This window comes from Bos grunniens, chromosome 26, assembly GCF_055505025.1.
Source record: "Bos grunniens cultivar Pamir isolate PY7600 chromosome 26, Bosgru_T2T1.0, whole genome shotgun sequence".
In the NCBI taxonomy this organism is placed as follows: domain Eukaryota; kingdom Metazoa; phylum Chordata; class Mammalia; order Artiodactyla; family Bovidae; genus Bos; species Bos grunniens.
Window position 1 is genome coordinate 23,437,950 of NC_141190.1, and position 26,864 is coordinate 23,464,813.

The window sequence follows — 26,864 nt, forward strand, 5'->3', positions numbered from 1 at the left end:
ATCCATGCTGGGAGTACCACCAGCCTTGGCTTTTGCTTGCTTAGCCTTAGGAAAGAGGAGGGTTGATGAGACTGGATTTTAAAATATGGGTAGGGACTTCCCTGGTGGTCCACTGGCTAAGACTCTGTGCTCCCAATGCAGAGGGCCTGGGTTTGTTCCCTGATCAGGGAACTAGATCCCACATATCGCAACTAAGAACCAGAGCAGCTGAATAAATAATAAAAATAAAATAAGAAGTAAGCTTAAAAAAAATAAAATTGGGTTTTTTCTTTTAAAAATTGACATACATTTGTATTTATGAAGTCTGAAAAATATATACTAAAAGTGGTTTTTCTCAGGGTACTCTTTTTTTTTTCCCCTTTATGTGCTCTCTGTATTTTCTACATGTATTGATTTCAAAATCAGAGAAAATAGGGCTATTTCTAAAAAGGAATCACTTAGATCTCAGGGAACTGATGTGTCTTGATATGTATAGAAATATACATATAAATGATTTCTTTTTAAAAAATTGTTGTAAAATATACATAACATGAAATTTACCATTTTAACCATTTTTAAGTTTGGTTTACTGTTGTGTAACCATCACTGCCATCCATGCATCATCTTGCAACTCTGACTCTCTATGTCCATTAGACAATAACTCCCCATCCCTCCCCATCTCCAGCCCCCTAATCACCACTGTTCTCTTTCCTGTCTCTATGAATTTGACTACTTTAACTATCTCATACAAATGGAATCTCTTGATATGTTTTTGAAATATGAGATTATTTTGAAATTGCACAGACTTTTCTCAGTAACAAAACTTACAAACGGACACAACTCTATTCCCCATTTTGTCTTTCACTTGCTATTAGCATCTTCCATGTGTCATGCAAGCATGGGGGCGAGGCAGAGCTCACCTGCGTCGGTGTGATGTGGCTGATGTCTTCAGATGCCAGCTGCTTCAGAAGAGTGGTCTTGCCAGCATTATCCAAGCCCAGGAGAAGGATTCTCACCTCCTGGTCTGGTGCACTTTTCAATTTGCGCAGAATTGAGAGTAAGCCCTTGAACAACCATGAAGAACAGAGATTATTTGGGGGGCATTGACTTTGATATTACTGGGTATCTGAACGTCTTCTCCTTGACAAGAGTTCTTGGTTGTGGAGAGCTTATTGTTACCCACTTTAACATCATTTATTCCATTTGCGTATATGTTTTTGGCAGAAGCACTTTAGTGAATTCAGCAACTTAATACATAGCTTAGCTTATTCTTGTTCCTCTTATTAATCCAGCTTAGCAGTTACCCTAGATCTCCTGGGAGTGTGTACTTGTAACCAACTCATATTCCTGAAGCCCTTTATATACACTTAAGAGAACAGCACTCACCATGTCTGACTGTAGGAAACTGATTTTTGTATTTTTCTCCTTTATACTAGAGTGAAGTTTCTTGTGGGTAAGGACTACAGGTTTCATCTCCCACAACTCCTGGCACTTATTAGACACCATGATAGTTGCTGAACTAAACAGAATTATCCACCCAAGTTAATGCATGATTTTCAAGGTACTATTTCAAAAAGTCGTAGAAAATTGTACTTGGGCTTTTTAGAAAAAAGACTTTGTTTCAGTTCTTGTTTAAGCCTTCATCATTCAAAATACTCTATCATCTTCTAACTTCCACATGACCCTTACAGGATACCAGCACAGAACAGATTTATCTATGTTCTTCAGATGAAGAATCTAATATCTAATACAACAGAGACACTGAGGAATTGAAAGGTCATTTTGGAAGCAAAAAATATCAAAATGTAACCAGGATATTTTTGACTAGTAATCAAATATTTTCGTTTCTTGTTTTTGTTATTATTCTTTTAATGGATGGAAATAAGTCACGTTGCTTTTTAGCTAAAAACATAAGGAAACTCTTATAAGATAGTTATTTGTTGTGTCTTGCAGCTGACAATCATTTTCCAGTGAGGCATAGTTACATCAAGAATCAAAGAACCCCAGAGTTTAAAGGGCATATAATCTAATCTTCCAGCCCAAGTGGAAATTCCTTCAAACTGAGTCTTAAAATGATATAAAATGGTTATGTTTTTATCCACTTTGCATCAGGAAATAACTCAAACCAGTCGGTTCACTAAGATCAAATGCTAATTCTGTGAAATAATTTTCAACAGTTGAGACTTTGGACAACGATATGCAAATATGCATAAAGAATTCCTTTCTGCTTCAGATACACTTTGTTTACCACTTCTAGTCTCGTAGTCACACTGATCACATTAATCTCTCCATGCCTCAATTTTTACCAGCAATAAAATGTAAGGTTTAGTTTAAGAGACAAATTCTATCCCACAAGATTTTGAGAATAGAGAATGAACAGATTTGAAACAAACAAAAAAAGATAAGCAAGTTTTTTTTTTAATGGCATATTTTTTTCTTTTCATCTAATCCAGCCTTGAATTATTTGACACTATTCCTTTTTAAAACTCTATTTATGAGCAATCTCCCTAGCTTCTATTAGCTACATTGCAATCACTCATTTATAATACCACCTTTCAGAACAGTTAAAATTAGAATTCTGAGATCCTCAGGGGACTGGTGATATAAAAAGGCTAAGAACAGGGAAAATACATTGTACTATTCATTCTGAGTTCCTGATTAGATGTCCTCATTACCCCTTCCAATAAAATTCTAAAATAGCTGGAATTTATCACATTGGTACATTAAACAACAGTATAAGAAAAGAAAGTTCTTCTCATGCATCATTTACTAGTGAAGAAATTGTGGAAAAAGGTATGTTTTCTATAAAATATTTTCAAGGTTCAAAGTAAATGTTTTATGTTTTTCCTCATGTGTCTTTTCCCAAAAAATCACTAAATACAAATACTGCTTTCTATAGGCTGAGAGCTTTTACACACTCATTATGTTTGAAATTGAATGATTAAAATAAAAATATAATTTCTATTCATCTTGAAAGGAGAGAAGCAAAGCATGGGTGAGAAAGAAAACATTCCAACTATAGCTAAGCGTTATTAATCTAATGGTATAAAAAAATAATATCTCTACATTTCCAATGAGCAATTTTTCCTCATCAGGAGACAATAACTTCACACGTTTCACTGTTAAATGAAATTACAGAGAAATGGAAAGTTCAGCTAATATTTTCTTCCAGCAAAATGACAAATGGCATCTCAAGCATGGTCTCAGCAAGACAAATGCAAATACAATACAGCATCATATTAACCCAACTCCTGAGGACAGGGGATCACAGGATTATCAGGGTTTGCTAAATAGGGAAGAGGGTATTTATAGATATCAGGGTTCTGCCTGAAAGGGACAAAGTAAGCTGATTTAAGAGATTGGACAAAAGTGCAGAATAAGTCTACTCTGTGCTTCTATTCATATATATCTATATTTTAATGTCAAACGAAAGGAAACACAGCCATTATAAGTTAATTTTATTATGGGGCTGAGTTTCGAGGTATTCAGTTCAGTTCAGTCGCTCAGTCGTGTCCGACTCTGCGACCCCATGGACTGCAGCACGCCAGGCCTCCCTCTCCATTGCCAACTCGAAATACAAGGAAATGAATTTTTAGTGTACTTTTGGTCAATATAATCTATTCATTCATTTATGTTAAACACCCATAACGTGCCCCAAGTGCAATGGCGAGCAACAGAGATAGGATCTCTGTGTAGGATGCGTACTCCCATGACATGAAATAAAGGCAATTTAAGAAAGAGGAACTTGAGTTAATTGGGTATTGTGGGTTATCAGCAATGTATCCACACAAGTTACCCGCACCCTGGTGGACAGAAGCAGTCTGATTCAGCCACAAAACATTTGAACAGTTTTCTATAGGCAAATCATGAACAGATATGCTGTTGACGATGGATATTTTATCTGCCTCAGTTTAAACTCAGTGACTGGCAGAGGCCTGGTGTGCTGACCTAAAATGACACAAACTAGGTCATTCAAAGAAACTGGGATGATGGAGAGGGACAGAGGTATATGTTGGTACATGGAAAATATACGTGGCTGTGAGGAGCAGCTAAAACTTAAGTATTAAAATTAGTAAGCCAACTGGCAAGTACATGCACTCCCCATAACTAGCTAAAATGGAACAGACTTCCATTTATTTTTACCTCACCAAAAAACATTGGTGCTGCCCCATGAGGCCTTGTTAATTTCCAGGAACTATAGCTTTGTTAGGGAGAACTCACCCAAATCTTGTCTTCTTTCTCCTCATCTCTCTACTAAATAAATACAATGTTCCCTGAGGAGCAAAATACTGGCATCTCCTCAGTTGGAGTGGGTTCTTACTTCATCAGAGTCTTAATGAAAAATACATTATGGGCTTTAGAGTTTCATAGACTAACATCCCGATGGGTAACCTCCAACATAGTTTTATCTAGAAAATGGGAACAATACTTATATCTCAAGAAAAATGCTATGAAGATTAAATCAGATGATGTATGAAGCATGCACATAGAGGGAACTCAAAACAGTTGTTGTGTTTATATGTTTCTACTTTTCACCAACCATTTTTGACCAGAAAACATAATCTTGGGAACAATCTTCAAATGTCAAACATGCTTGATAAATATCACTAGCTTTATATATTCAGAAATTACTCCATAAATAATTCCTGAATGGAGGACTCATCTATTAAATAACAGTGATTAGTTATGCACAAAAATTACTGTCAACTTAGTATTTCACCAAGGACTTGGTATCCTAAGGCAGGGGTAAAACAGCTGAACTTCTAGGGGTTCAGAGAAATCAATAATGGGTTTTTGTTGCTGAATTCCAAATTTTAAAAGAATAAATTTATATTAGTCGTAGCTGAAGGATTAAGACAATAAATAAACCTGGAACTCCTGTAGAGTTACTATGGGGACTCATGGGTATCAGATATGACATACTTAATCATACCACTGACCCTTTAAATTCCGTATTCCACTTAGAGTTCTAAGAATAGCGCATACTTTTGGAGATAGAAAAAAAGTGTATTTTGGAAACCAGATGAAGACTCCTGAATAATTTGCCCTAATTCCTTATTGTTTATTGTAGGAAAAAAAAATAAAAAAAGAAAAACAAAATCTGTCTTGATCACTGAATACAACAGTTGTATACAATAGTGTTGTATACACTGTCAATTTGTTGTATACAGTGTCAATCTGTACCTGGAAACATAAACAGTGGTTAATTTATTGTGGCTTGTAATTATAAATTAAACAGTCGTGAAATTACACAGTCCACTTCACTGATAAACAAACTAGGAAAAGTGAGCCAGCTCTCATGCGTTTCTCCTTTACGATGCCATCCCTTTCTCTGTTGGTTTGGCATGCCTTTTTCATTTCAATTCTAGTTATTTTCTGTGTAAATATTTATATTTGTACTCATTTGTTGAGAAAAACTTAGCCTTTAAATGGACAGCTCATGTATAAACGATTAATAAAAAGCAAACGTAAAAATCTGTTTAGCCTGAGGTTAATAAAACTGCAATGTACAAAGTGTTGAAATGTGATTGGCAACTTCAGATCCAATAATGCTACTTCTTTAACAATGTGACAATGTTAAATCAATTCAAATAAATTTTTCCTATCAAAATTTACTCACTGGATAATCTAACCAAGTGTGCATGTGTCTTTTTTTTCCTTCTGGACATCTAGCTTTTTCTTACTTCATAAATCAATAGAAGTGGTTCAACAGTTCTAAAAGTCAAAAAGGGATTGGAGTTGGGACAGGGAAGTACCTACAAGCTTGAGTGCTAGCTCTCTGCAGCTGGTAAATTTATCAGCCTGCTCCAAACACTCTAAAATAAATTTTTTCTTCCACTAGTTTTAAAACCACTCAATTTCATTTTAATACGCTCCAATTAAGTGCAGAGAAATCAATAAGGAACAGAGTGTCAAGCGTCAGATACGTCACATAATTTACGTATTTGGGAAAGCTTTATTCTGGCCTGACAGGGAAAAGGCTAGCCCCAAATTGATGGCCACTCTCCCTTTTTAATCTACTCCAAACTGAGATTAAGGCCTTTGCTTCTGGTGTGGTCATATGCAAAAGAAGGTGGCAACAGGTCCGAAGTAAATACTAAAGATCGGGCAGCAAATCTGCCTCCACCAACACGTATTGAACAGGAGACTGGCTATCACCAACAACCAGACCTTGCAGAACCCTCAGCAAATAAAAAACTCGGGACTGCAGAAGTGCGCCCGCCACGCAGACACGGAGACCGCTTAAAATACACCAGACATCCCTTCCAAGCGGCACCTCTTTGTGTCCGGGGATTTACACCCTTCCCCCCCAGAGGCCCTCACACCGCGAGGAACAGGAGAGCTAGGCTACCATCTCCCCTGGTACCGCCAGCGAGACCTCAAAGACAGCAGCGCTGGCCCTTCTCCCCTCTTCTAGCCGGGCAGTGGTGAACCCCACTTTCCTGCGGCACTGGGAGGCCGATTCCTTGGGAAGATTTAATCCTGCGTGCAGAAGCTGCTCTCCGCAGCTCCTCGGATCCGCCCTCATCCCAATCCCCAGAGTAATGATGGAGCCCTGGCTCCGTACCGCGACAACCCAGCACCCTTCCAGCCCATTCCCCTAGTTTCGGACAGGTTGCAAGCTCCGCCTTCCTCCCCAGGCCCAGATTCCCTCCAGGGCCCACACTCGGGGCTCCCTGCCGCCCCCCGAAACCAATCCAGGACCCGGACATCAGGCTGAGCGCCAGTCTGTTCCCTCCTGTCTTTAAGCGCAGTGCCCTGCCTTGGGCCAGGGGAAGGGAGGCAGGTGACCGACCAGCTCCGGAGGGACCCAGGCCCCCCACACTCACCATCCTCCCGCCGAGTCCCTCCTCCTCCTCCTCCTGCCTCCCCCGTTACCAGGGGCAACTGCGACGGCGCCGCCCCCGACGTCCCTCGTACGCACGGCAGAGGAGCAAAGCAGCAGAACGGGGCGGGGTCCAGCTCCGCTTTCCCCAATGTGCGCAAGCGCGCCAATCTGCCCTCCCACTGCGCAGGCGGGCTGCTGGAGCGGCCGGAGAAGGCGGCAGGCTGCAGAGACCTGGGGAATGGTGAAATCTCGCCCACGTGGCTGGCGGGGGCCACCAGGCTTGTGATTGGTCCAGAGGGAGGGCGTGAGGGCGGGGCGAGGGGAGGTTCCCTGGCGGAGGCCAGAAGGGCATCCTGGCCTGGCTGCCAAAGCGGGCTGCTTTTGGAAGCGGCTGTGTTAGTCCGTTTCTCCCGGATCCAGGTAAGGATCTTGAGAGGAGGCCTCCTGCAACATCTACCTGTGCCAGGTTTTATTCCCCACATCCCAGGAGGGAGTTTGCATTTCTGTCCTGACTGCCCAGGCGAGGCTGCGGCGCGGGCTGGGCTTCCACCTGCCAAAGCCACGTGGCAAGGAAAGGAGCTACCTGTGGATCTCTTTATGGCCTCCAGTACCTTCGTGTGCCAGGCTGAGGAGCGGGGGCATCATGGGTTGCGCACCCGTCTCCACACATCCGTGTTAAAATCCGGGCTGGAGGAGTCCTGGTGGTGCGAGGCTGCCTACAGGAGGGCAAGAAGCTGCCTGAGGACTGGCCGTGAGGGCTGGGATGAGCTGATGGTTTACGGGGGTGAAAGGCGATTGGGATGGATGGTTTTGCTGAACTAAGTTGGCAGGGGTCGGTGCGCCGTCTGCAGCCCTGAAGGAGGCAAAAATGGGTCTCCACTTCTAGGCAAGAAAGAGTGAGAGAGATTCTGGGTGCTATTTCCCACCCCTTCCCAGTGCAGAGGACAGGAAGAAGAGTTACCATATTTGTGCCAGGTCCTAGTCTAAATTCTGGAGACACAGCAGGGGGCTAAATCTGCCCTCATGGAAATTACATCCTTCCTAGTGAGATGCTTTTCATACAAGATTTCATTTCATTCTCACAGCCCTAGAAATTGGTTATTTTAAGGGTTAAGAGTGGGGACTTGAATCCAGTACTTTCTGACTCTTGAGGAATTATTATTTTTGGCCGCTCCATGCTTGGCATGTGGGGATCTTTGCTCCCCAACCAGGGATTGAACCTGTGCACTTGCAGTGGAAGCAGAGTCTTAACCACTGGAATGCCTGGGAAGTCCCTGGGCTTAGCTATTGTTAATAGTTTCCTCCAGGTTTTGGCCTTTGCTGCTTTTAAGACCAGCAGGTTTTCAGCCTAGTTTAGATCGTTGGAATGAAGGCAGATTTTCCCTGAATGGTTCTTAACATTTTATGTATTCAAGTCAAGTTTCCACGTATCTCTCTCTAGCCTGCTGGTTCTTCTGTGAAAAAGGCAAAGCAGACTTCTCTTCCAAAATTGCCTGGAGCCTAACATCATGGCTGCCAGGGAGTCATTTGATTGTACATAGGCATGTATTACCAGAGCCTGCTGGTTTAATTATTAGTCTCAATCTCCAAGTTGAGCTAGGTAGCCTTGACAGCAGCCCTTGACCCATCTCAGTGGACTTTGTGTTTGAACTGCTTGAGTCTTTGACTGCCTTGATCTTCCTCTGATGGGAATACCAGCGATGATGTTTTGTTTTTTCCCCAAGTAGGGGATTCAAATAGGAGATCTTGGGTGCTTCCCCCTCCCTTGCAAAAGGATACTCTAGAAGAGTTTGGAAAGCCTGTTACCCAAACTCTGATACTCTCTGCTTGAGAAAATCAGCTCTCCCTGGAAGGACAAGCATTGCTTAAGGAGAGGTAGTAGGTTACACAATTTTTAAAATATTTTCCCTTCTTCCCTCCTTTTCTCTCTTTCTTGAGACAAACACCTTTTAGTGGATAAGAGGACCCGTCTAGGTGACTCTAAGCCTTGTGACTTTGTGGTCTCTCTTTTTTTTTGTCCACTCTGCACTGCCCCCTTGGCAGTGAAGGGTGGAGTCCTAACTGCTGGACCGTCGTGGAATTCCTGTCTAAGCCTTATAACCTTGGGAAAATATGGCCCTAGCTGTTATCAGATTTTTGGATAAATAGGACTAGATCTGTTTCCTGCTCACATTTGTATCTGCCACAGTGCAGGACCATGTGTGCCATAAACACTCACCACACTAGCTCAATGCATGGGAACCTCCTCGGCATCAGTTTCTTCATCTGTAAGCTGAGATGTTGGATCCCTAATGTTTTTAAGCTGTGACATTCTCTAACCCTAGAAGGAAAGGGAAGTATTGGTTAGTCACCTGTTTGATTTCCACCTCTCCCCCATTCCCTGTAGCAGAACCCTGGATATCATAGTCACCTTTTTAGGAGGAATTAGATATGGCTTGTGTAGGAAGAGGGAGCTTAAATGCTGAAAACTCAGCAACTAGTAGGACTCAGTATAGGAGGGGTAGACAGTTTGCAGCTTCATGAAAGAAAGCCTGTTATTACTTCTGTAACCAAGGCAGGTTCTGAGTTTGACAAAAAAAAGACAAGATTTCGGGGACATCCTTGATGCCCGGAGAACCCAAGAATAAGTTGGAATGCATTCCAGGCAGGCGGTAAGTGTTTTTAGAGGGCAGATGAGGACTATAGCATGCACCTTACAGTCTGTCAGGGGAGGCAGATTTTACACTAATAAACATCAAGAAAGTGACAATTACAAAAGCCCCATGTGCTGCAAACGAGGACAGGATACTATGGGATTATGTAACCGAAAGGCTTGAGTTTGCCCTGAAGGAATCACAGAACTGTCCCCTTTGGGGGCCAATGGAATGGGAAAAAGTGTTAAGACATAGAATTTAGATTTTTTTCCTTTTATGTTTTACATAAGACAGGACAAGGATGTGCCCTGGTAATGAAGGCAAAGATTCTTGCATGATTTAGCAAATGACTACCCCTTCATGGTAGACGTGCTTTCACTGTGAAAGAAAGAGGATTTTCCAGTGTTGGATTGTTCAGTTGAGAGTGGAGAGGGATGGCCGAGAAGTGTGTGTGTTGTGTGTTGTGTGTGTGTGTGTTGAAAGGGAGGCATAGCATTAAGACTGTCTCCATCTGGTGCAACTGTGTGGCTCTGTAAGTCAAGGCTTACTGTTTTTCCTTCCTCTAGAATAAAGGGAACTCTTTCCCCCTCCTGGCTTCAGCTGGGACTGGGTGAAATGCCTTTGGTCTTTGGACCAGCCCCCCTGCAGGAGCCACGTCAGCCTGTCCTTAAAGGACAGAGCCTGGAGCTTCTCCTGGGCTCTGGTAGGGTGTGAGAGGGGGCCGTCTCCCCCACCTTAACAAACAGTCTAAAAGTTGATGTCTGTTCTTGCTCTACCTCATCTGTTGGCTGCTTCTGCCTGCTCCCTCTCTAGTTGTTCTCAGATTTTTGATGGGTTACCTCTTAAATATAGTGGTCTTCCTAGGTATTTCCTTGGATCACTGCTCTTCCCAGTCTGCATTTTCTCTTTGGAAAACTTCATCTTAACCCACCCCCATGTTGCTCCCTCACTGTTTTACTTCTAACCCTGATCTCCGTTCGGGGTTTTAAGCCTAAATATCCAATTGTCTACTGACTGGACCTCTTCTTTAGCAAATACTCAAATTGCTATGCTAGGCATTGAGGCAACGGTGGTGAGCCATGGACACACTCCTGGCTTCAAGGAGCTTATGGCCTAGTGGGGGACGGTGGGCATTAATTCAGGTAAAACCACAGCATATCACACATGGCATGGCTCTGAAGGACAAGTACAGAGCCAGGAGCTCATAGCAGTGCATGAGAGGGAGGAAGGGGTCCTTCAGAGACTTCTCTGAGCAAAGGAGGTTTCAACCAAAATCTGAAGGATGGGTAGGTGCTTGTCATTCAGACTGTCTCTGCAGAGCAAAAGGCTACTTTTGGGGGAGGGCAGGGGAGTCCTTGAGATTATTTGCTAATGCACCTGCTTTTAAGGCTGCTATTTATTCTGAGGTGACTTTGCTGTAACTTCCCTTGCAGCTGTAATGGGTCTTTACGGAGGTAGTGTCTTGAGTGGAAGTTCCCTTTCATTCTACTATATAATATAAAACATTTATTCTTTATTAGGTCTATGGCTTCCGTCAGCCATATGTTTCCTTTCTCTAATATGAAATCCTGGCTTTGTTTGCTTGAGTCTATGAGTACCTTGGATCTACATGATTGTATAACTCAAGAAGATAGTTTTTATTTTTTAATTATTTTCTTTTGGCCACACTGCATGGCATGTGGGATCTTGGTTCTCCAACCAAGGATCGAACTCGCACCCCCTGTAGTGGAAGTGTGAAGTCTTAAACTGAACCACCAGGGAAGTCCACCTAGCTTTTTTTTAAAAACATGTTAACCACTATCATTTTCATTGTATATACTTTGGCACTGAATTATTACAAAAATTACTTCTGTATCTTAAAGTTTTCAGAATGAGAAAAAGAAATGGCCAAAAACATATGAGTAGATGCTTAATCTCATTAAGAATCAAGAAAATACAATTTAGGAGCTACTCTGATGGTCCGGTGGTTTAGATTCTGTACTTCCACTGCAGGGGGCACAGATTCGATTCCTAGTAAGGGAACTAGGATCCAACATGTTGCACAGTGCTGCCAAAAAAAATTTTTTTTAATAAATTTTAAAAAGAAATATAAATGAAAATAACAATATTGTTTCTGCTCATCATATTGGAAAGAAATGATTTATTTATCCATTTTGGTAAAAGTTTGACTAAAGGAGGATTATCATATACAACTGGTTGAAAAATCAATTTGAATTATATTTATAAAGATTTCATTTAAAACATGTACGTCCTTTGATCCAGCAATTTCACTTCTAGAAATCTATCTTAAAGGTATGGTTGTGGCACTTCCCCGATGGTCTAGTGGTTAAGACTACACCTCCAATGCAGGGGCGGAGATTTGATCCCTAGTCGGAAGCGAGCTAAGGGGTTTCCCAGGTGGCGCTAGTGGTAAAGAACCTGCCTGCCAGTGCAGGAGACATAAGAGATGTGGGTTTGATCCCTGGGTCGGGAAGACTCCCTGGAGGAGGGCATGGCAACCCACTCAGTATTCTTGCCTGGAGAATCCCACAGACAGAGGAGCTTGGTGGGCTACAGGTCATGAGGTTGCAAAGAGTTGGACAAGGCTGAAGCAACTTAGCACACACACCAGGGAACTAAGATCCCACATGATGTATAGTGCAGTCAAAAAAAAAGATATAGTTGCCATATACACAAAGTAATGTGTATAAGGATATTCTCAGCAGGGAAAAACTGAGAATAACCCAAATGTCTACCAAAGGATGAAATCAAGGCACATGGAGTAGTATGTAATAATATAAAAGAGTGAGACGGAGCTGTATATGTAAAATGGAGAATTCTCTAAGATGTGAAGCAAAAAAAGTCAGTTGTGTATTAGTGCCAGTTAGTTTATTGCTCCTTAGCTCCAAATCGACCCTTCTTCATCATGTCTTATGATCCTGGACGTTGTAAACCTTTTTCCTTTGCCCTCGGATATGATTTTAAGCTCTACCAGTAGAGGGCGCTGGAGGAGCACCGATGAGGAACGGGTAGTCTTGCTGGTGCCTGGGTGCTTGCCTCCTATCAAGTTTCAACAACACCCCACCTGGCAGCTTCCCTCAGCATCCCTGTACGCAGCTTCCCAGAATCTCAGTGGCTTCCTGGTGAGTTTCATCAGCCCTCCGACTCAGCATTCCAGCGCATCGATTCCTACCTGCCAGCCCTTCAGGGGGCAGCACCTCAGCAAACTTTGAAGTAGACTGCTTTTTAAATCTTGCTCAAGGCGTGCTTGTGAACTTGTAATTCAGTATATACGGAAGATTGTCAGGTGATTTTTTTTTTCCAAGAAAAAAGACAAATGACATAGTAGAAGAAGATATAGAAGTCTCAAAAGTATTCCTTAAGGAAAAAAAAACAGATGAGCAGGTATTATTTAGTGAAGAGGGAGAGGACGAGAATCCTGGACTGGCATTTGCAAAGAAGCATGAGGACTTCCCTGGTGGCTCAGATGGTAAAATGTCTGCCTACTGAGGGAGACCCAATTTCAGTCCCTGGGTTGGGAAGATCTCTTGGAGAAGGAAATGGCCACTCACTCCAGTATTCTGGCCTGGAAAATCCCATGGACGGAGGAGGCTGGTAGGCTACAGTCCATGGGGTCACAGAGTTGGACACGACTGAGCGACTTCACTTTCTGAGACAGATGGCAGCCTCTTGCGTTTGAGGAAGTCTTGTAGCACTTGAAACTCAACATCAGGAAAGTCTAACTCAGTGTTTTCTCCCTTAAAGTCGGTTTTTCTGTATTCTCCAGATATTACTGTCCCAATCAGAAACCCTGGTATCACTCTAGGTATTTGTGATGGCCAGAGGAACTCAACAGGACTGTCTCTCTGCTCTGCTTCCCGTTTTAGGGGCTGCTGAGGGAGAAGTAGTCACTTTGTAACATCCACATGCCTTCTTTTGGTTATTAGACCAAATGCTGATTCACATACTGTGGGTGTCTTGCAAATGTAATTAAAGTCCCTAATTGGCTGGCTTTGAGTTAATGTAAAGGGAGATTATCCTGGGTGGCCTGACTTAATCAGATGGAATCCCTTTAAAACAGGGCTGGGCCCCCTCCTAGGAGAAGGCAATAGCAACCCACTCCAGTACTCTTGCCTGGAAAATCCCATGGACGGAGGAGCCTGGTAGGCTGCAGGCCATGGGGTTGCTAAGAGTCGGACAGGACTGAGCAACTTCCCTTTCACTTTTCACTTTCATGCACTGGAGGAGGAAATGGCAACCCACTCCAGTGTTCTTGCCTGGAGAATCCCAGGGACGGCGGGGCTTGGTGGGCTGCTGTCCATTGGGTCGCACAGAGTCAGACACGACTGAAGCGCCTTAGCAGCAGCAGCAGCAGCAGGGCCCCCTCCTACCTTAGGTTAGGAATTCTAAGAGGTAGGTAGACAGACAGGTAGTTCTCCTATTGATTCTGTTTCTGTGGTTGAGCTCTGACTGATAGAATTTCTGCTATACCCAGTCACTTGGCACATCCTCAGATTTGGCTACTTTAACAGCTTCTCTGCTTTTGGTCTTCCTTCCAGTTCTGATGCATTTGGGTTCACTTGAGCCCCATTTCTTCTTGTCTGGAGTGTTGGGGGTTCCCTTCTAGCTGGTCTCTGCGTCCTCTGAGGTCTTGCCACTCCCTGCTTACATCCATGGAATTGCCTAGACTGTTCTTTCTAAACTACACATCTAATCTTATCACTCTTCCTAAAGTTTTGTTAGTGGCTTCCTGAAACTCTCAGGCAGCTTTTTTACATGACTCTATTTTTTCCTCCTCTCTGGCATATAGATCATACGTCTTTTGAAAAATTTTTTTAACGGTTGCCCAAAAGTTTGCCGTATATATTTACAACTAATCCAAGTCCATTTTCAAATTATACTGTCCCACATCATGGGTAGTCCGAGTACCTTAGAGTCTTCCCAGCTTTTCCATCCCATCTATTATAGCATTGTTGTCATTCCTTCATTTTTTTTTTTTTTTTTTAGGTAAAGATTTATTTATTTTATTTTTGGCTGCACTGGGTCTTTATTGCTGTGTACAGGCTTTCTCTGGTTGTGACAAGCAGGGGCTACTCTCTAGCTGTGGTCGCTGACTTCTTATTGCCGTGTCATTGTGGAGCGCGGGCTGTAAGGCATGGGGGCTCAGTAGTTAACAGCGCATGGGCTTAGTTGCCCCACAGCATATGGGGTCTTCCCTTAGCAGGGATCGAACCTGTATCCTCTGCATTGGCAGGGGGACTTTTAACCACCGGACCACCAGGGAAACTCCCATTCAGTTTTTCAAAATATGCATTTGTTTATTTATTCAGCTGTACTGGGTCTTCATTGTAGCATGTGGATCTTTAGTTGCACCATGTGGGATCTTTAGTTGTGGCATTCAGGACTTTTCATTGTGAAATACAAAGTCTTAGTGGCATGTGGGATCCAATTCCTGACCAGGAAACACACACAGACTCCCTGCCTTGGGGGCACAGGAGTCTTAGTCACTGGACCACCAGGGAAGACCCCATTTCTGTCATTATCTCTGACTGTTTCTACTTTCGACGTGACCCCATGCCTCTTCTCCTGCAGATAGATCTCTCCTACCTTCTGGGGCGGGCTTCACCCACATTCCACCTCTTTTGGGAAGCCCCCCTTGATTTTTGTGATCCTGCCCCCAACTCAGCCTCCTCTCATCTTGTGTTTATCGTAGCCCTCCGTGTTATCTGCTGTTCCACAGGTGGGCTCTTGTTCCCCAGTCAGACTCAGCTCCCCAAGGACAGACCCTGTATTGTCCCTTTCTCCTGAGTTGCCCCCAGCATGATCATGCCCTGGGCTGGCCACTGGCAGGCACTCAGGAAACATTTGATGTCCAGTGGCCCAGATGAGTGACAGTTCACTGGGCTCTTCCTGACCTGAGTGGGGTGATGCTAGCGGCTGGGGTGAACTGTCCATCTCCTATAGTGGGAGGTGCTCAGGGCCTCTGGAGAAGGTTTTGATTCGGGGGACAGTCCTCATTTTTCCTCTGTTCTGAAGTTCACAGTTTTGTGTATGGGCAGGATGGAGGCTGACCTGTCTGACTTTAACATCGATGCCCCCCGTTGGGACCAGTGCACTTTCCTGGGGCGGGTGAAGCACTTCTTCAATATCACAGACCCCCGCACGGTCCTGGTACCAGAGCGGGAGCTAGACTGGGCCAAAGTGATGGTGGAGCAGAGCAGGTGAGTGGCTGGGGGACGGGCCGGGTGCACTGGGGCAGCATCGGTGGGTGCCCTAGGGGAGAGGTGGAAATGGAAGATGAGGGGATAGTCAGAGAGCTCAGGGAGGCGGGGGGGCCAAGAGCAGGATGACTCAGGGTGGAGGTTGGGAGGTGACGCCGGCCTGTTGTCTTTGGGTGACAGGATGGGGACTGTGCCCCCGGGCACCCAGGTGGAGCAGCTTTTCTATGCTAAGAAGCTGTACGACTCGGCCTTCCACCCTGACACTGGCCACAAGATGAACGTCATTGGGCGGATGTCCTTCCAGGTCCCCGGTGGCATGATCATCACGGGCTTCATGCTCCAGTTCTACAGGTGCGACTGGGGAGCAAGGCAGCGCCAGGGGCACCACTTAGACCTGCTAGGGAGGGAGCCATAGTAAGATAATAGTAATAGCCATCTTTATTGATTCCTTACCAGATACCAGACACCGTGTTCAGTTGTTCGCATGTATCACCTCATTTAATCTCAGCAGCCGTACAGAGAGGCACTGTTTTCATTTTCATTTTACAGATGAAGACCTGCAGTCCTACAGAGGTTATGTAACTTGCCCAAGTGCACCAGCCAGGAAATAGTGGTGCCTGGCTACATGCACTGAGGCAGTTCTCTCTAGGACTCAATGACTGAACTCTTCTACTCCTTTAAAAAGTACTTATTCAACAATGAATTTAGTGTATTTTTATAACATAATATCCAAAAAATTAAAAAATGGGAAGACACTTTCAGTCCAGTTGGAGAGAGAACACTTTCTCTGTTCCCCTTCCTCTTTTCCCTGCCCCTCTTCCCTCCCTAACACATTCGGTTAGCCAGTTGTCGAGCCAGACCTTGGGCCAGATAAAAAATAAAAGTGTTAGTCTCTCAGTTGTGTCTGACTCTTTGTGACCCCATGAACTGTAGCTCACCAGGCTCCTCTGTCCATAGAATTCTCAAGGCAAGAATACTGGAGTGGGTTGCCATGCCCTCTTCCAGGGGATCTTCCTAACCCAGGGATAGAACCTGGGTCTCCCACATTGCAGGCAGATTCTTTACTGTCTGAGCTACCAGGGAAGCCCACCCCTCAAGGAGGACCCAGTTTTGTTGAGACCAAGAAGGAAACAGTTAGTCTAGCTTGCCAAGTGGTAGGCTGGGGGCAGAATATGGGGTGGTGGGAGCAGACATCAAAAAATGACTACCTGTGTCTCAGGAAGGACAGGGGAAGGGTCAGGAAGGTTCCAAGGAAGAAGAGGTCTCTCCAGAGAGCAGGATTCAGCCATATACCAAGAGGCTGGGGGTGTGGATATTCCAGGCAGAGGGGCAGCCAGTGCAGAAGAGCAGGTACAGGAAGCAGCACGGGAATGGCCTGGGGAGTGCAGGTTTGACTGGTGTTCCCACGCCCTCCTCCCATCCTCTTCTCTGCCTCTCCTGGCCTCTCTCCTGGTAGGACGATGCCTGCAGTGATCTTCTGGCAGTGGGTGAACCAGTCCTTCAATGCCTTAGTCAACTACACCAACAGGAATGCAGCCTCCCCCACGTCGGTCAGGTAGGAGGCCTGAACCCCTGGCTGGCTGTGTGGGCCTGGAGCTGCCTTCTTGCCTTGGGCGGAACAGCCCTTCTTAAGGGGTTCCGGGGCTGGCTGTCCTCCCTGGGTGGGGCCTGCCCTGGATGGGTAACCAGGTCTCTTTTCAGGGTTTGGAAGTATTAGGCAGACTAAGAGAGTATCTTCTTCCTAGATGAATTCAACATTCACTCATTCATTCATGCTACAAATATGTCTAGAGTGTGTATTAGGTATTGGATAGGGTTCTAGGGGCGGGGGATACGTTTGAGTAAGACATGTGTGGTCTCTGGAGTTTAAGGTCTTTTTAGGAAAATAAGCATAATGATCTCAGTCTATAATAGCTGCCATTAAGGAAATAAATATGACATGCTGGAGAACAGCAGAAGGGCGTCTGTACAGATAGGCCAGTCAGGAAAGTCCTTTCTGCAGAGCTGACATTTCAGCTGAGTTTTGAAAGGTAAGGATTTAGCCACGCAAGAGCCCGGGGAAAGATTCCCAGAAGAGGGAGTGGCAGCATGCAGAGGTTCTGAGCAGGCAGGCACTTGGTGTGCTTAACGTACTGAAAGGAGCATCTGAGTGAGTTGGAGGGAGATCCCAAGCTGAAGCTGAGGTTTTCAGGCAAGAAGCCACAATTCCAGCCTTTATCACTCAAGCTTCGGTCCTGCCCTCAGCCTCCTGGAGTTCCCACTCCCAAACATCTCTCTCCTCCACTAGGCAGATGGCTGTTTCCTACATCACAGCCACAACCACTGCAGTGGCCACTGCTGTGGGCATGAACATGTTGACAAAGGTACGGTTTGGGGCTGCTCTGGACATGGTGGTCAAAAGGGGGCAGCAGAATCCGAGGGAAAACTGTTGTTTTCCAGGTATTGGTTTTTCTCGGGGCTTTGAGGGAATTTGGGTGCCCTGACTGGGTGTCAGGATATGTGGTGGTAGTGAGGTCTGATTTCTTATTTTATGGTCCTAAAGCCCCTTCCACCCCCATCTTCCAGGGACCTGACCTACTCCCCTTGTCCTCTTCCCCCACAGAGAGCTCCGCCCCTGGTGGGCCGCTGGGTGCCCTTTGCCGCCGTGGCTGCAGCTAACTGTGTCAACATCCCCATGATGCGCCAGCAGTGAGTACAGGGATCCCTTTTCCTCCCTGTAAACCGCAAGGTCAGCAGGGAAAGGGCAGGAGACCGAGGCAGTGGGTGGCGTTGGTGGCTGAGGTGGGGGTGGGGAGGGCTGCACTTCCAAAGGTTCTCCGAGGACAGGCGGCTCCAACAGTGATGGCTGCAGGAGTGGCGGGTGACCTGGGTTTCGTCTGTGATGAATGCTGTGGGAGTCATTCTCTGAATGGGTTTGGAGGTTTAGTGTGGACCTGTGGGGTTTGGCACCAGCTCACGTCCTTTCAACTACAACTGTATTTAAGTCGTGAACTTGGCCTACTTCCAGAGCCCTGGGGATGGCTCACAGAATGAAACGCCGCAGAGCAAGGTATCCAAAGATAAAACAGAACCAAGAGGCTCTGAGGGAAGCCAGAGGGGTAGATAGATGTTTTCCAGCTGCCAGGCTCTAAGCTTCACAGCAGGAAAGGGGAAAGGAGAAACCCACTGTGTCTCACAGCCTTTGTTCCTTGACTAGAGAAAGCAAAGATGTTCCCCTGCTATAAAATTTAATGATGTAATACATGTAAAGCGCTCAAAATAGCGCCTGGAATGTAATATTAAGCGCTAGCTACTGTTGCCACAGTTGCCATCGATGCCTTCCTGGTCATCACCGATGTCGTAAGGCACATTTTCTTAGGACTAGTAGTCAGTAGAAAGTGATCACGATCACCCTTGCAGAAAGCACACCACGGGAGAGCCACGCATACTCTACTTGACTCCTCTTCCCCTCCCCTATCCGGTTGCTCCTTCCAACGAATGAATGAGTCCCCACCACCCACCTGGTCTTGGATGGAGTGCTGGCTTGAATATAACAGCCAGAGCAGCTCCTGTTTGTGGGTGGGTCATGTAGTCAGGCACTGGACCAAGCACTTGGCAGGCATCATCCTGTTTAATCCTCACTGAGTCCTGTGAAGGGGCGCTATCATTATCCCCATTTTGCAGATGAGGGTAACTGTGTCTTTAGAAGGACTAGGGAACTTGCTCAAGAGCATACGCTTGCTCTGCAGCTTCCAGATCCGGCCTAGGCAGCCAGGACCTGGTGCTCGCTCTCTGAACCTCTCCCCTAGATATATGCAGTATCACTCTCTGGAGTGGGAAAGGCCGCTCCAAGGGCCAGGCTGCAGGAGGTGGCTCCCTAGAGCTGGAATGCTCGTGGTCCCCTGGTGTGTCACATCGCTGGCGGGCTTCCAACACACCCCTTTCCCCCATCCAGCACTTCCTGTCTGTGTTTAGGGAACTCATCCAGGGAATCTGTGTGAAGGACAGGAACCACAATGAGATCGGTCATTCCCGGGTGAGCAGAGGCCCGCCCTGGGGGTGGGAGGAGGGAGTTCCCTCTCAGAACCTGTCCTGTTCTTAGCGCTCAGAGCAGGCCTGGGCTAAAAACCTTTTCCCTGGCGCCATCCTCCTCCTCCATCGATTTTCCCTCCATATCTCTGCTCATGTCATTTCTGATCCTGAAGTCATAAGAACGTGGCTGGGTGGGAGAGGGTCAGGTATGGTCACTTAACCCCTGACAGGTCCATCCCTTCCCCTTTACCAGCTCAGACTTGACCGTGACTCTGACCCTGGCCAAGCCCTCTGGTGCAGCCTGTGGACTCTGCATAAAGTCATAACTGACAACTAACTTTTTTCTGTCCTTAGAGAGCTGCAGCCATAGGCATCACTCAAGTGGTTATTTCTCGGATCACCATGGCAGCTCCTGGCATGAGTAAGATGGGGAAGCCCTCCCCTCCTTCCGGACCCTGGTTCATGTGATGGAGACCTCAGCCACACTTGGGGTGGGGGATGGGACCCCAGCCTCTATAGGCATTCTTCTCAAACTGGTTTGCTTGAGTGTCGAGAACCACTGGAGAGTCACACCGTAAATCCTGGAATGTCAGTTAATCGAGATTTGGTGGAGAAAGTTGTTTTCCTTTAACAAATATTCCTTAAGTTCCTTCAATGTGTTGGGGAGATAGTGGTAGAGAAAATAAGTTCCCTGTCCTGGTTTTGCCTCCAGCAGGAACAGGTTACAGAGCAGGATACAAAACTTGCTTGAAAGATGGTTGGTTGTAAGAAGGGTGCTCTGGGCCCGTGGTACCATCCTCCTGTGGTTATAGGGCTGCAGGTTGAGGAGTCTGGGAAGCACCTTCTTCTGGGACTTGGGGGAGAAGTGGGTGTGGCCATGCCTATACATCCTTCTCCCCAGTGAAAAGTGTTTTCTGGAACTTCTGGGTAAGGAGGGGGAACCACTCAGTCTGTGATCTGACTTTAGAAGGGGAAGTGTCACAGCCTTTCCTCTGCCTCTTCCAGTTCTGCTGCCAGTCCTCATGGAAAGACTGGAGAAGCTGCGCTTCGTGCAGGTGAGTGGACTCTCCTCTGCACCTTCACTGCCCGGTGGCCCCAACCACACCCGTGCTGGGGGTCCCTGACCCTCTCACCCTTCCGTCTCATTCCCATCCCCGCACTGCACTCCGGGAAGGCCTCTCCCAGTACCCTGGCTGCCCAATTCTCAGCCTTGTCTGCTAAGAGCAAGGAGACTCCCACCTCTGCTGCAGAGCCAGGGTTTCCTGCCTGTGGGTTTCTAGCTGGCTTGCCGATGTGGGGTTCCCCTCGAAGTACGTAAGTCCCACGTGGGTCTCTCTTTTGTCTTGTTTCTGCACAGAGAGTCCGGGTTCTGCACGCGCCTTTGCAGGTTCTGCTGTCTGGATGCTTGTGAGTAACGTGTTTTCTCAGTTGGCGTCTGTGGTGGGGCACCCCAGATCTGTCTTCCTGTGTCACCCGTGTGGGAAGACATATACTCCTTTACCTGACTTCAGAAGCACCCAGGCTTGAACACCTGTGGCCCCTCTGACTTGTCCCATCTTTCCAAGGGCGCTGGGCTGGCCCTGTGCACACACCGAGGTGGAAAGCAGCACCCTTGGATGTCCTCCTATCCCTGGGGTCTCCCCTCCAGCCTTAGGTCTGCAGTAGTTGTAGAGAAGAGACAAAAATGATGAGATCATCCCACCACAAAAGAGAAATAGGGGGGTCAGCTCACACAGTGGTGAATTTAGGTGGCGCTAGTGGTAAAGAACCTGCCTGCCAGTGCAGGAGACATAAGAGACGCAGGTTCAGTCCCTGGGTCGGGAAGGTCCCCTGGAGGGGCAGGCGTGGCGACCCACTCCAGGATTCTTGCCTGGAGAATCCCATGGACAGAGGAGCCTGGTGGGCTACAGTCCATAGGATCACAAAAAGTTGTACGTGACTGAAGTGCCTTAGCATGCACGCATGCACATGTCAGTTATGTCTCAATACATCCGAGTGTGGTGAGACGTGAAAAATGACACAGCCTGGGCCCGTCACGTGTCCCAGGCTCGCACGGGCGGAAAGCACCATGACTCCCGGCAGCGGTCTCGGGTGCCTGCCCTGGACTGGACAAGTCCCAGCATTCATCGTGCTTTGTGAGGCCATGAGCCAATGACCACAGCCTAAGCTCATGTGTATTGGATGTCTCCTGTGTGCCCCCACTGTGCTGATGTTTCATGTCTATAATTTCCCTGATTCCCTGAGCCCTCGAGGTATACATCCTGTCAGTGTCTCCTTTCCCAGATGAAGAGACTTGCCCAGGCATCTCTAGTTGGTAATTTCTGGAGCTGAGATTGGATCCTTAATAAGTCTAACATTATGCCAGACTGTCTTCTTTATTTTTTTCGCTGTGCAGGCTTTTCTCTAGTTGCAGCGAGCAGGGGCTACTCTAGTTGCAGTGCACGAGCTTCTCATGGCAGTGGCTCCTCTTGTTACGGAGCACAGGCTCTAGGGTGAGCGGGCTCAGTAGTTGCGACTCCCGGGCTCTAGAGCACAGGCTCGGTAGTCAGAGGTGCCTGGGCTTAGTTGTTCCAAGGCATGTGGGATCTTCCTGGATTAAGGATCAAACCCATGTCTCCTACGTTGGCTGGCAGATTCTTTACCACTGAACCACCAGAGAAGTCCCCGCCAGAGTGTCTTCTGCAAATTGATTTGCCACTGAGGGAGCGGTTACATACCATGGGCTGAATGTGTCCCATGTTTTACCTTGTTTAACCCTCGCAGTAACCCTGCCGAGTATGCACTCTTGCTCTCCCTCCGCTGGCTCAGGGGGCTTGCCCCAGATGGCACAGCTAAGAAGTACGCAGCTGGGACTCGAGCCCAGGTCTGTTAGAATCCCAGATTCTGTAAAATACAGTCCTGGGCCCACATCCTCTGAGAACTTGTGAGAATAAAGATTCAAGCCCTTTCCTGGACCTACTGAATTAGCCCTGCGTTTAAACAAGCTCCTAGAATTCCTTGTGTGCCCCATGAAGTTCCAGAGGCTCTGCCCTCACTGTTCTCCAACAGCCTGGGGGTTCAGCAAGTACAGGAGCCTGCCCCGAGTTCACACCCCTCCTGCTTTCCCTGAACACCAGAGGGCACCTGTGGTTATGAGTGCCGCTGCTCACATTCCCTGGTGTCTCCATTCCCATCTTCATCTGTGAGAACGATGGATGGATGGGGGTGAGGGGTGCAGGGGGGCTGGTTTTATCCTGTGTTGGAGTGAGTCTCCAGGCGCCAAGAGACCAGGAACAGGGTTGGAGGGAGAGAAACTTCGGGTTCAGCTCCCCTATCCTTTGGGGACTCTCAGCCACGGGGTGTGGATGAGTCTGTGAGATGCCAGACACCCCCTAATGCTTTGGTTTCTCCTTTCTTCCAGTCTTATCTTCATGGTGCCAGTGGCGTGTGGGCTGTTCCCGCAGCAATGGTATCAGCTGTTCATTACCCACTTGTTTTCACTGAATTGCCTGTCTCTGCTCTTCCTGACCTGCCCACTCTCCTGAAGGAGAGGGAGCAGCAGGCAGGGCAGCATCTGTTTGGGGACAAGTGTGAACTCTGTCTGTGTGAACTCTGGGCCTCTTGACTCCCGTTGAATGGGAAACCGAAACAGAGCTCCAAGGGGCAGAGGGATGTTGCTCACTCCCAGTGGAGCACAGGCTGCCTTGGAAAGATGGTAGGGGAACAGTAAGAGACTTCCTGTCCCTGCTGGTTGAGTTGTTAGACCCATCTCCCCTGGCTGGATCTGGTCTTTGAAATCGAACAAGAGGGTAGGTACTCACTCTGGCTGATGTTTGCCGGAGGGTGGATGCCTTGGACCTCTCAGCTTCCCTTCCATGTCCTGGGAAGGGTGCAGGGGGTGGGTGAGAAGAGATGATGGCAAAGGGAAAGGGAAGCATTAGACGGGTGTCAGGGGCAGGGGGCAGGGTGGCGGAGAGGACTGACTCCAGGAGACCAGACGTAGCCTGAATGGATACAGGGAAGATGCCCGTCTCCCTTTTCCTAGTACTCCCAGCTCAGTAGTCACCTACACCGCTCCTGTGTTCTGATCACTGTGCTTGCAATCTTTGAGAAGGTAGATGTTTGGCACTAGGGAGAATGAAGTCAGAGCCCAACAGAAGTAAAAAGCAAAAAAAAAGTAAAAAGCAACATACTGTGCTGTGTAGAAACCATTTGTAATTCTGATGGAAAAATGGGCAAGGGCTTCTTAGAGGTGGCAACTATGTTGGATTTTACCTCAGGGTAATTTGCTGTTGGTCCAGGTGGCAGGCTCATAACACTTCTCTCTTCTCAGTGAATTGCCGGTTTCCTATCTGGAACCCGAGCTCCAGGACACCATCAAGGCCAAGTACAGAGAACCTGTGCCTCATGTCTACTTCAACAAGGGCCTCTGAGGCCTCACCCCAGCACGGACCAGTCCATACGCCAGCTCACAGAGAACCTGTGCCTCATGTCTACTTCAACAAGGGCCTCTGAAGGCCTCACCCCAGCACGGACCAGTCCATACGCCAGCTCACAGAGAACCTGTGCCTCATGTCTACTTCAACAAGGGCCTCTGAAGGCCTCACCCCAGCACGGACCAGTCCATACGCCAGCTCCTCCTCAACTGCTGTGGATCCCTGTGCCTCGTTCCTCTTTGCCAATAGGGCCTGCAGGCCAGCGTGGATTCGGGGGGCGAGGGTGTCAGGGGGAGAATGCCTCATGCTTCTACCCAGGTACCTGGGTTTATTGGACTCCAGGGGATAAAAGCGACCAAGGGGAGAGAGGCCAAGGCTTCTATCTGCTGTCCCTGAACCCCCATCTCCTGGAGACCAGGAGCTAAGACCCCCTCAGAGAGAAGGTGTTAGGTCCTGAGGGTGACACTCAAGTAAACCGTTTGGAAAAATTAGGAAACCTGGGATTCTGGTCCCAGCTGGGTTTGAGGAAGGACCCCCTTTCTCTTCCTCCTTATCTGTTCTCAGTCAAGGGTACCCTTCCCGCTGGGAGGGGGTGTGGTTCTGGCTCCCTCAGGAAGAGGGAGGGGAGAGGCTGGGCCACCTTGGACCTCCTCTTTGCTCTTGCCCACTCTCCTCCCCAGGGCGCCCTGGGCAGAAAGCTTCTTTGGGAGTCTTGCTAAACTTGAGAGTTTTTATCAGGCACCCAGGAGTTTTTAGTGCAAAGCACCGCACCGCCCCCCCTCCCCCCCAAAAAAAAACAGGACATAGTGAGGCAGCAGAGTTTCATGGTGCTTCAAACCCTATCTGTTGACACTGGCTTTGTTCTCCTAAAATCATATCTGATTCTGCTTCTCTGTGTCTGAAAGATAAAACCACTGACTGTGAGTAAAAAGGACATAGGTAAGCATTAACTTCATGTTTTAGTGGGTATAATTTCCTGGCTGCCTCCCTTCCTCAGCCCATTGGGTTAAACACCAAAGAAAGACTGGTGTGGACTGAATAGGAAAGGGAAGTTTTATTTGGACGCCTCTGAGAGGAAACCAACCAGGACCAAAGAGCCTTAAAGGACACACAGCTAAGTGCAGCCACTCACCCTTCCCCGCCAGGGTGCTCTAGGTTATTTTGGAAGCCCTTGAGGGAGAGGGGGCTGCTGTAGCCAACCTGGGGCCAATGTCTATGAGTTTTGTCTAGTAGAATTTACTGACTGATCAAAGGGTATCAATGTGAATTGAATGCATTTCTTGAAAGAGCACAATGGACTGTCTGCACACTGAGTTAATAAAACCTAGATGGAAAGCAAGAGCTGTTCTTACTTTGGCCTTGGCATGGAGGAGGGTATCACAACTCTAAGGGGAACCTGTCTGGTGCCCAGAGGCCATTGTTTGTCTCCCTTATTATGGAGGAAATATCTACCTGCCTTTGCTGGAGGCTCTAGAGTGTTCCCTGGACTGGATGTGTTGCTCGAGGGCAAGAGCTGGCAACCATGGCTTGAGGGGCCAGGTTTGCCTGTTTTTATGTTCCTGGGAACTAAGAATGGCTTTTAAATTTTTGATAGGTTGTGAAAAAAGAAGGATGTGTGAGACCCTGTGGGGGTGGCATGCAGAACCGAAAATATTTACTATTTGGGCCTCTACACAGTGTCCCCTACTCTGGAGTAATGGTTCTGAAGAAACATGTCTGAGATTCACCTGGAGGGCTTCTCAAAACATGGATTATAGGGCACCCTCCCTAGAATTTCTAATTCTGTGGGGCTGGGATGGAGCCTGTGGATTTGTGTCTCTGGTAATTGTGATGCTGATGCTGTTGGTTTGCGGACCACTTTGAAGGAGCACTGCTCTGAAGAGAAAGGGGCTCCTCCTTGAGGTCAAAGTACTGACAGCAGTTTGATTTTTTTCCCCCATTAAAAATTAAAATACAGTTCACAAAACATGAAATTCATCCTTTGAAAGATACAGTTCGGTGGTTTTTAGCATATTCCTAACGTCATGCAACTGTCATTACTCTCTAATTCTAGAATATTTTCGTTATTCCTGAAAGAAGCTCTGTACTCATTAGTAGTCGTTCATTATATCCTCATCCCCCAGCCCCTGGCAACCTCTCATCTATCTTCTGTCACTCTGGATTAACCTATTCTGGACATTTCATATAGATGGACTCATACAGTATGTGGTCTTCTGTGTCTGACTTCTTTCACTCAGAGTATTTTCAAAGTTCAGCTATTCTGTAACATGTGCAGCTTAATTTGGGCTGATATCTGAGCAGAAAAGCCTATGTCTTTGGAGCTGGCTTCTTTGGGACAGGAGATTTGCCTTCAGCTTTGCTCAGTTCCAAAGGCAAATAGGAAAAACATTACCAGAGCTGGCCAGAACTCGGCAGCAATTCTGAGCTGAGGTTCTTTCAAGAATCTACAACCGTCTTACTTTTCCAGCTCCTTAAGCCTCCTGGCATTTCTCTTTTCTTCATAGACGATTACTCTTGGAAAAGTCTGGAGTAGAGAGCAACTGCCGTTTAGAGGCAGATTAAAAAGTTCATTCAAACTGCATCTCAGTTCTATCTTATAAAAGCCTCCCATTTCTTTGAGTTGGCTCCTGTGAGGTGTGGAACGAGGTGATGAGGGTGACTAACATGCCTCAGGGTGAGAAGTTCTAGTTCAGATTGGGCAGGGTGTCATGTCCTGTCCTGGAGCTCAGTTCTTGTCCTGTCCTGGAGCTCAGTTCAAGCTCAGGTAAAGAGAGAAAAGGAAGTTGAGAAAGGACAG

General features: G+C 46.9%; 2 protein-coding genes across 20 annotated transcripts in view; one reads left to right on the top strand and one right to left on the bottom strand.

Moving 5' to 3' along the window:
• Positions 1-6,871, bottom strand: part of ARL3 (ARF like GTPase 3) — a 29,975-nt gene extending 23,104 nt beyond the window's left edge. Inside the window, exons 1-2 of the mRNA XM_086377504.1 lie at positions 6,810-6,871; positions 900-1,043 (exon numbers count right to left, since the gene is read on the bottom strand). Coding sequence (XP_086233630.1) covers positions 900-1,043; positions 6,810-6,812 — 147 coding nt within the window. The 5' untranslated portion in view covers positions 6,813-6,871. The remainder of the gene's footprint in view (positions 1-899; positions 1,044-6,809) is intronic.
• A 298-nt stretch (positions 6,872-7,169) lies between these two features.
• On the top strand, positions 7,170-25,406 carry SFXN2 (sideroflexin 2). Of its 19 annotated transcripts, none has more exons than XR_015155271.1 (12): positions 7,170-7,228; positions 15,457-15,641; positions 15,822-15,992; positions 17,098-17,196; positions 17,929-18,004; positions 18,244-18,329; positions 19,576-19,656; positions 20,007-20,073; positions 20,658-20,707; positions 21,010-21,059; positions 23,053-23,100; positions 23,965-25,406. XR_015155271.1 is itself a non-coding variant. In XM_086377499.1 (12 exons), the coding sequence occupies exons 2-12, from the start codon at positions 15,472-15,474 to the stop codon at positions 24,062-24,064; spliced, it is 978 nt and encodes a 325-aa protein (XP_086233625.1). In that variant the 5' UTR covers positions 7,170-7,228; positions 15,457-15,471; the 3' UTR covers positions 24,065-25,406. The 19 variants fall into 19 exon arrangements, 4 of the variants coding, with proteins under 4 accessions (XP_086233625.1, XP_086233627.1, XP_086233628.1 ...); XR_015155272.1 differs by having other exon boundaries at positions 15,480-15,641; XM_086377499.1 differs by having other exon boundaries at positions 19,596-19,656.
• Positions 25,407-26,864: the final 1,458 nt, after the last annotated feature.

Bases quoted from the DNA above. Each gene is read 5' to 3' on its own strand.
- SFXN2 (XM_086377498.1), top strand. From the start codon at position 9,413: ATGCCCGGAGAACCCAAGAATAAGTTGGAATGCATTCCAGGCAGGCG. The intron at 9,460-15,479 runs GTAAGTGTTTTT...GTGTATGGGCAG, and splicing joins GAATGCATTCCAGGCAGGCG to GATGGAGGCTGACCTGTCTG. The intron at 20,074-20,657 runs GTAAGATGGGGA...TGCCTCTTCCAG, and splicing joins CATGGCAGCTCCTGGCATGA to TTCTGCTGCCAGTCCTCATG.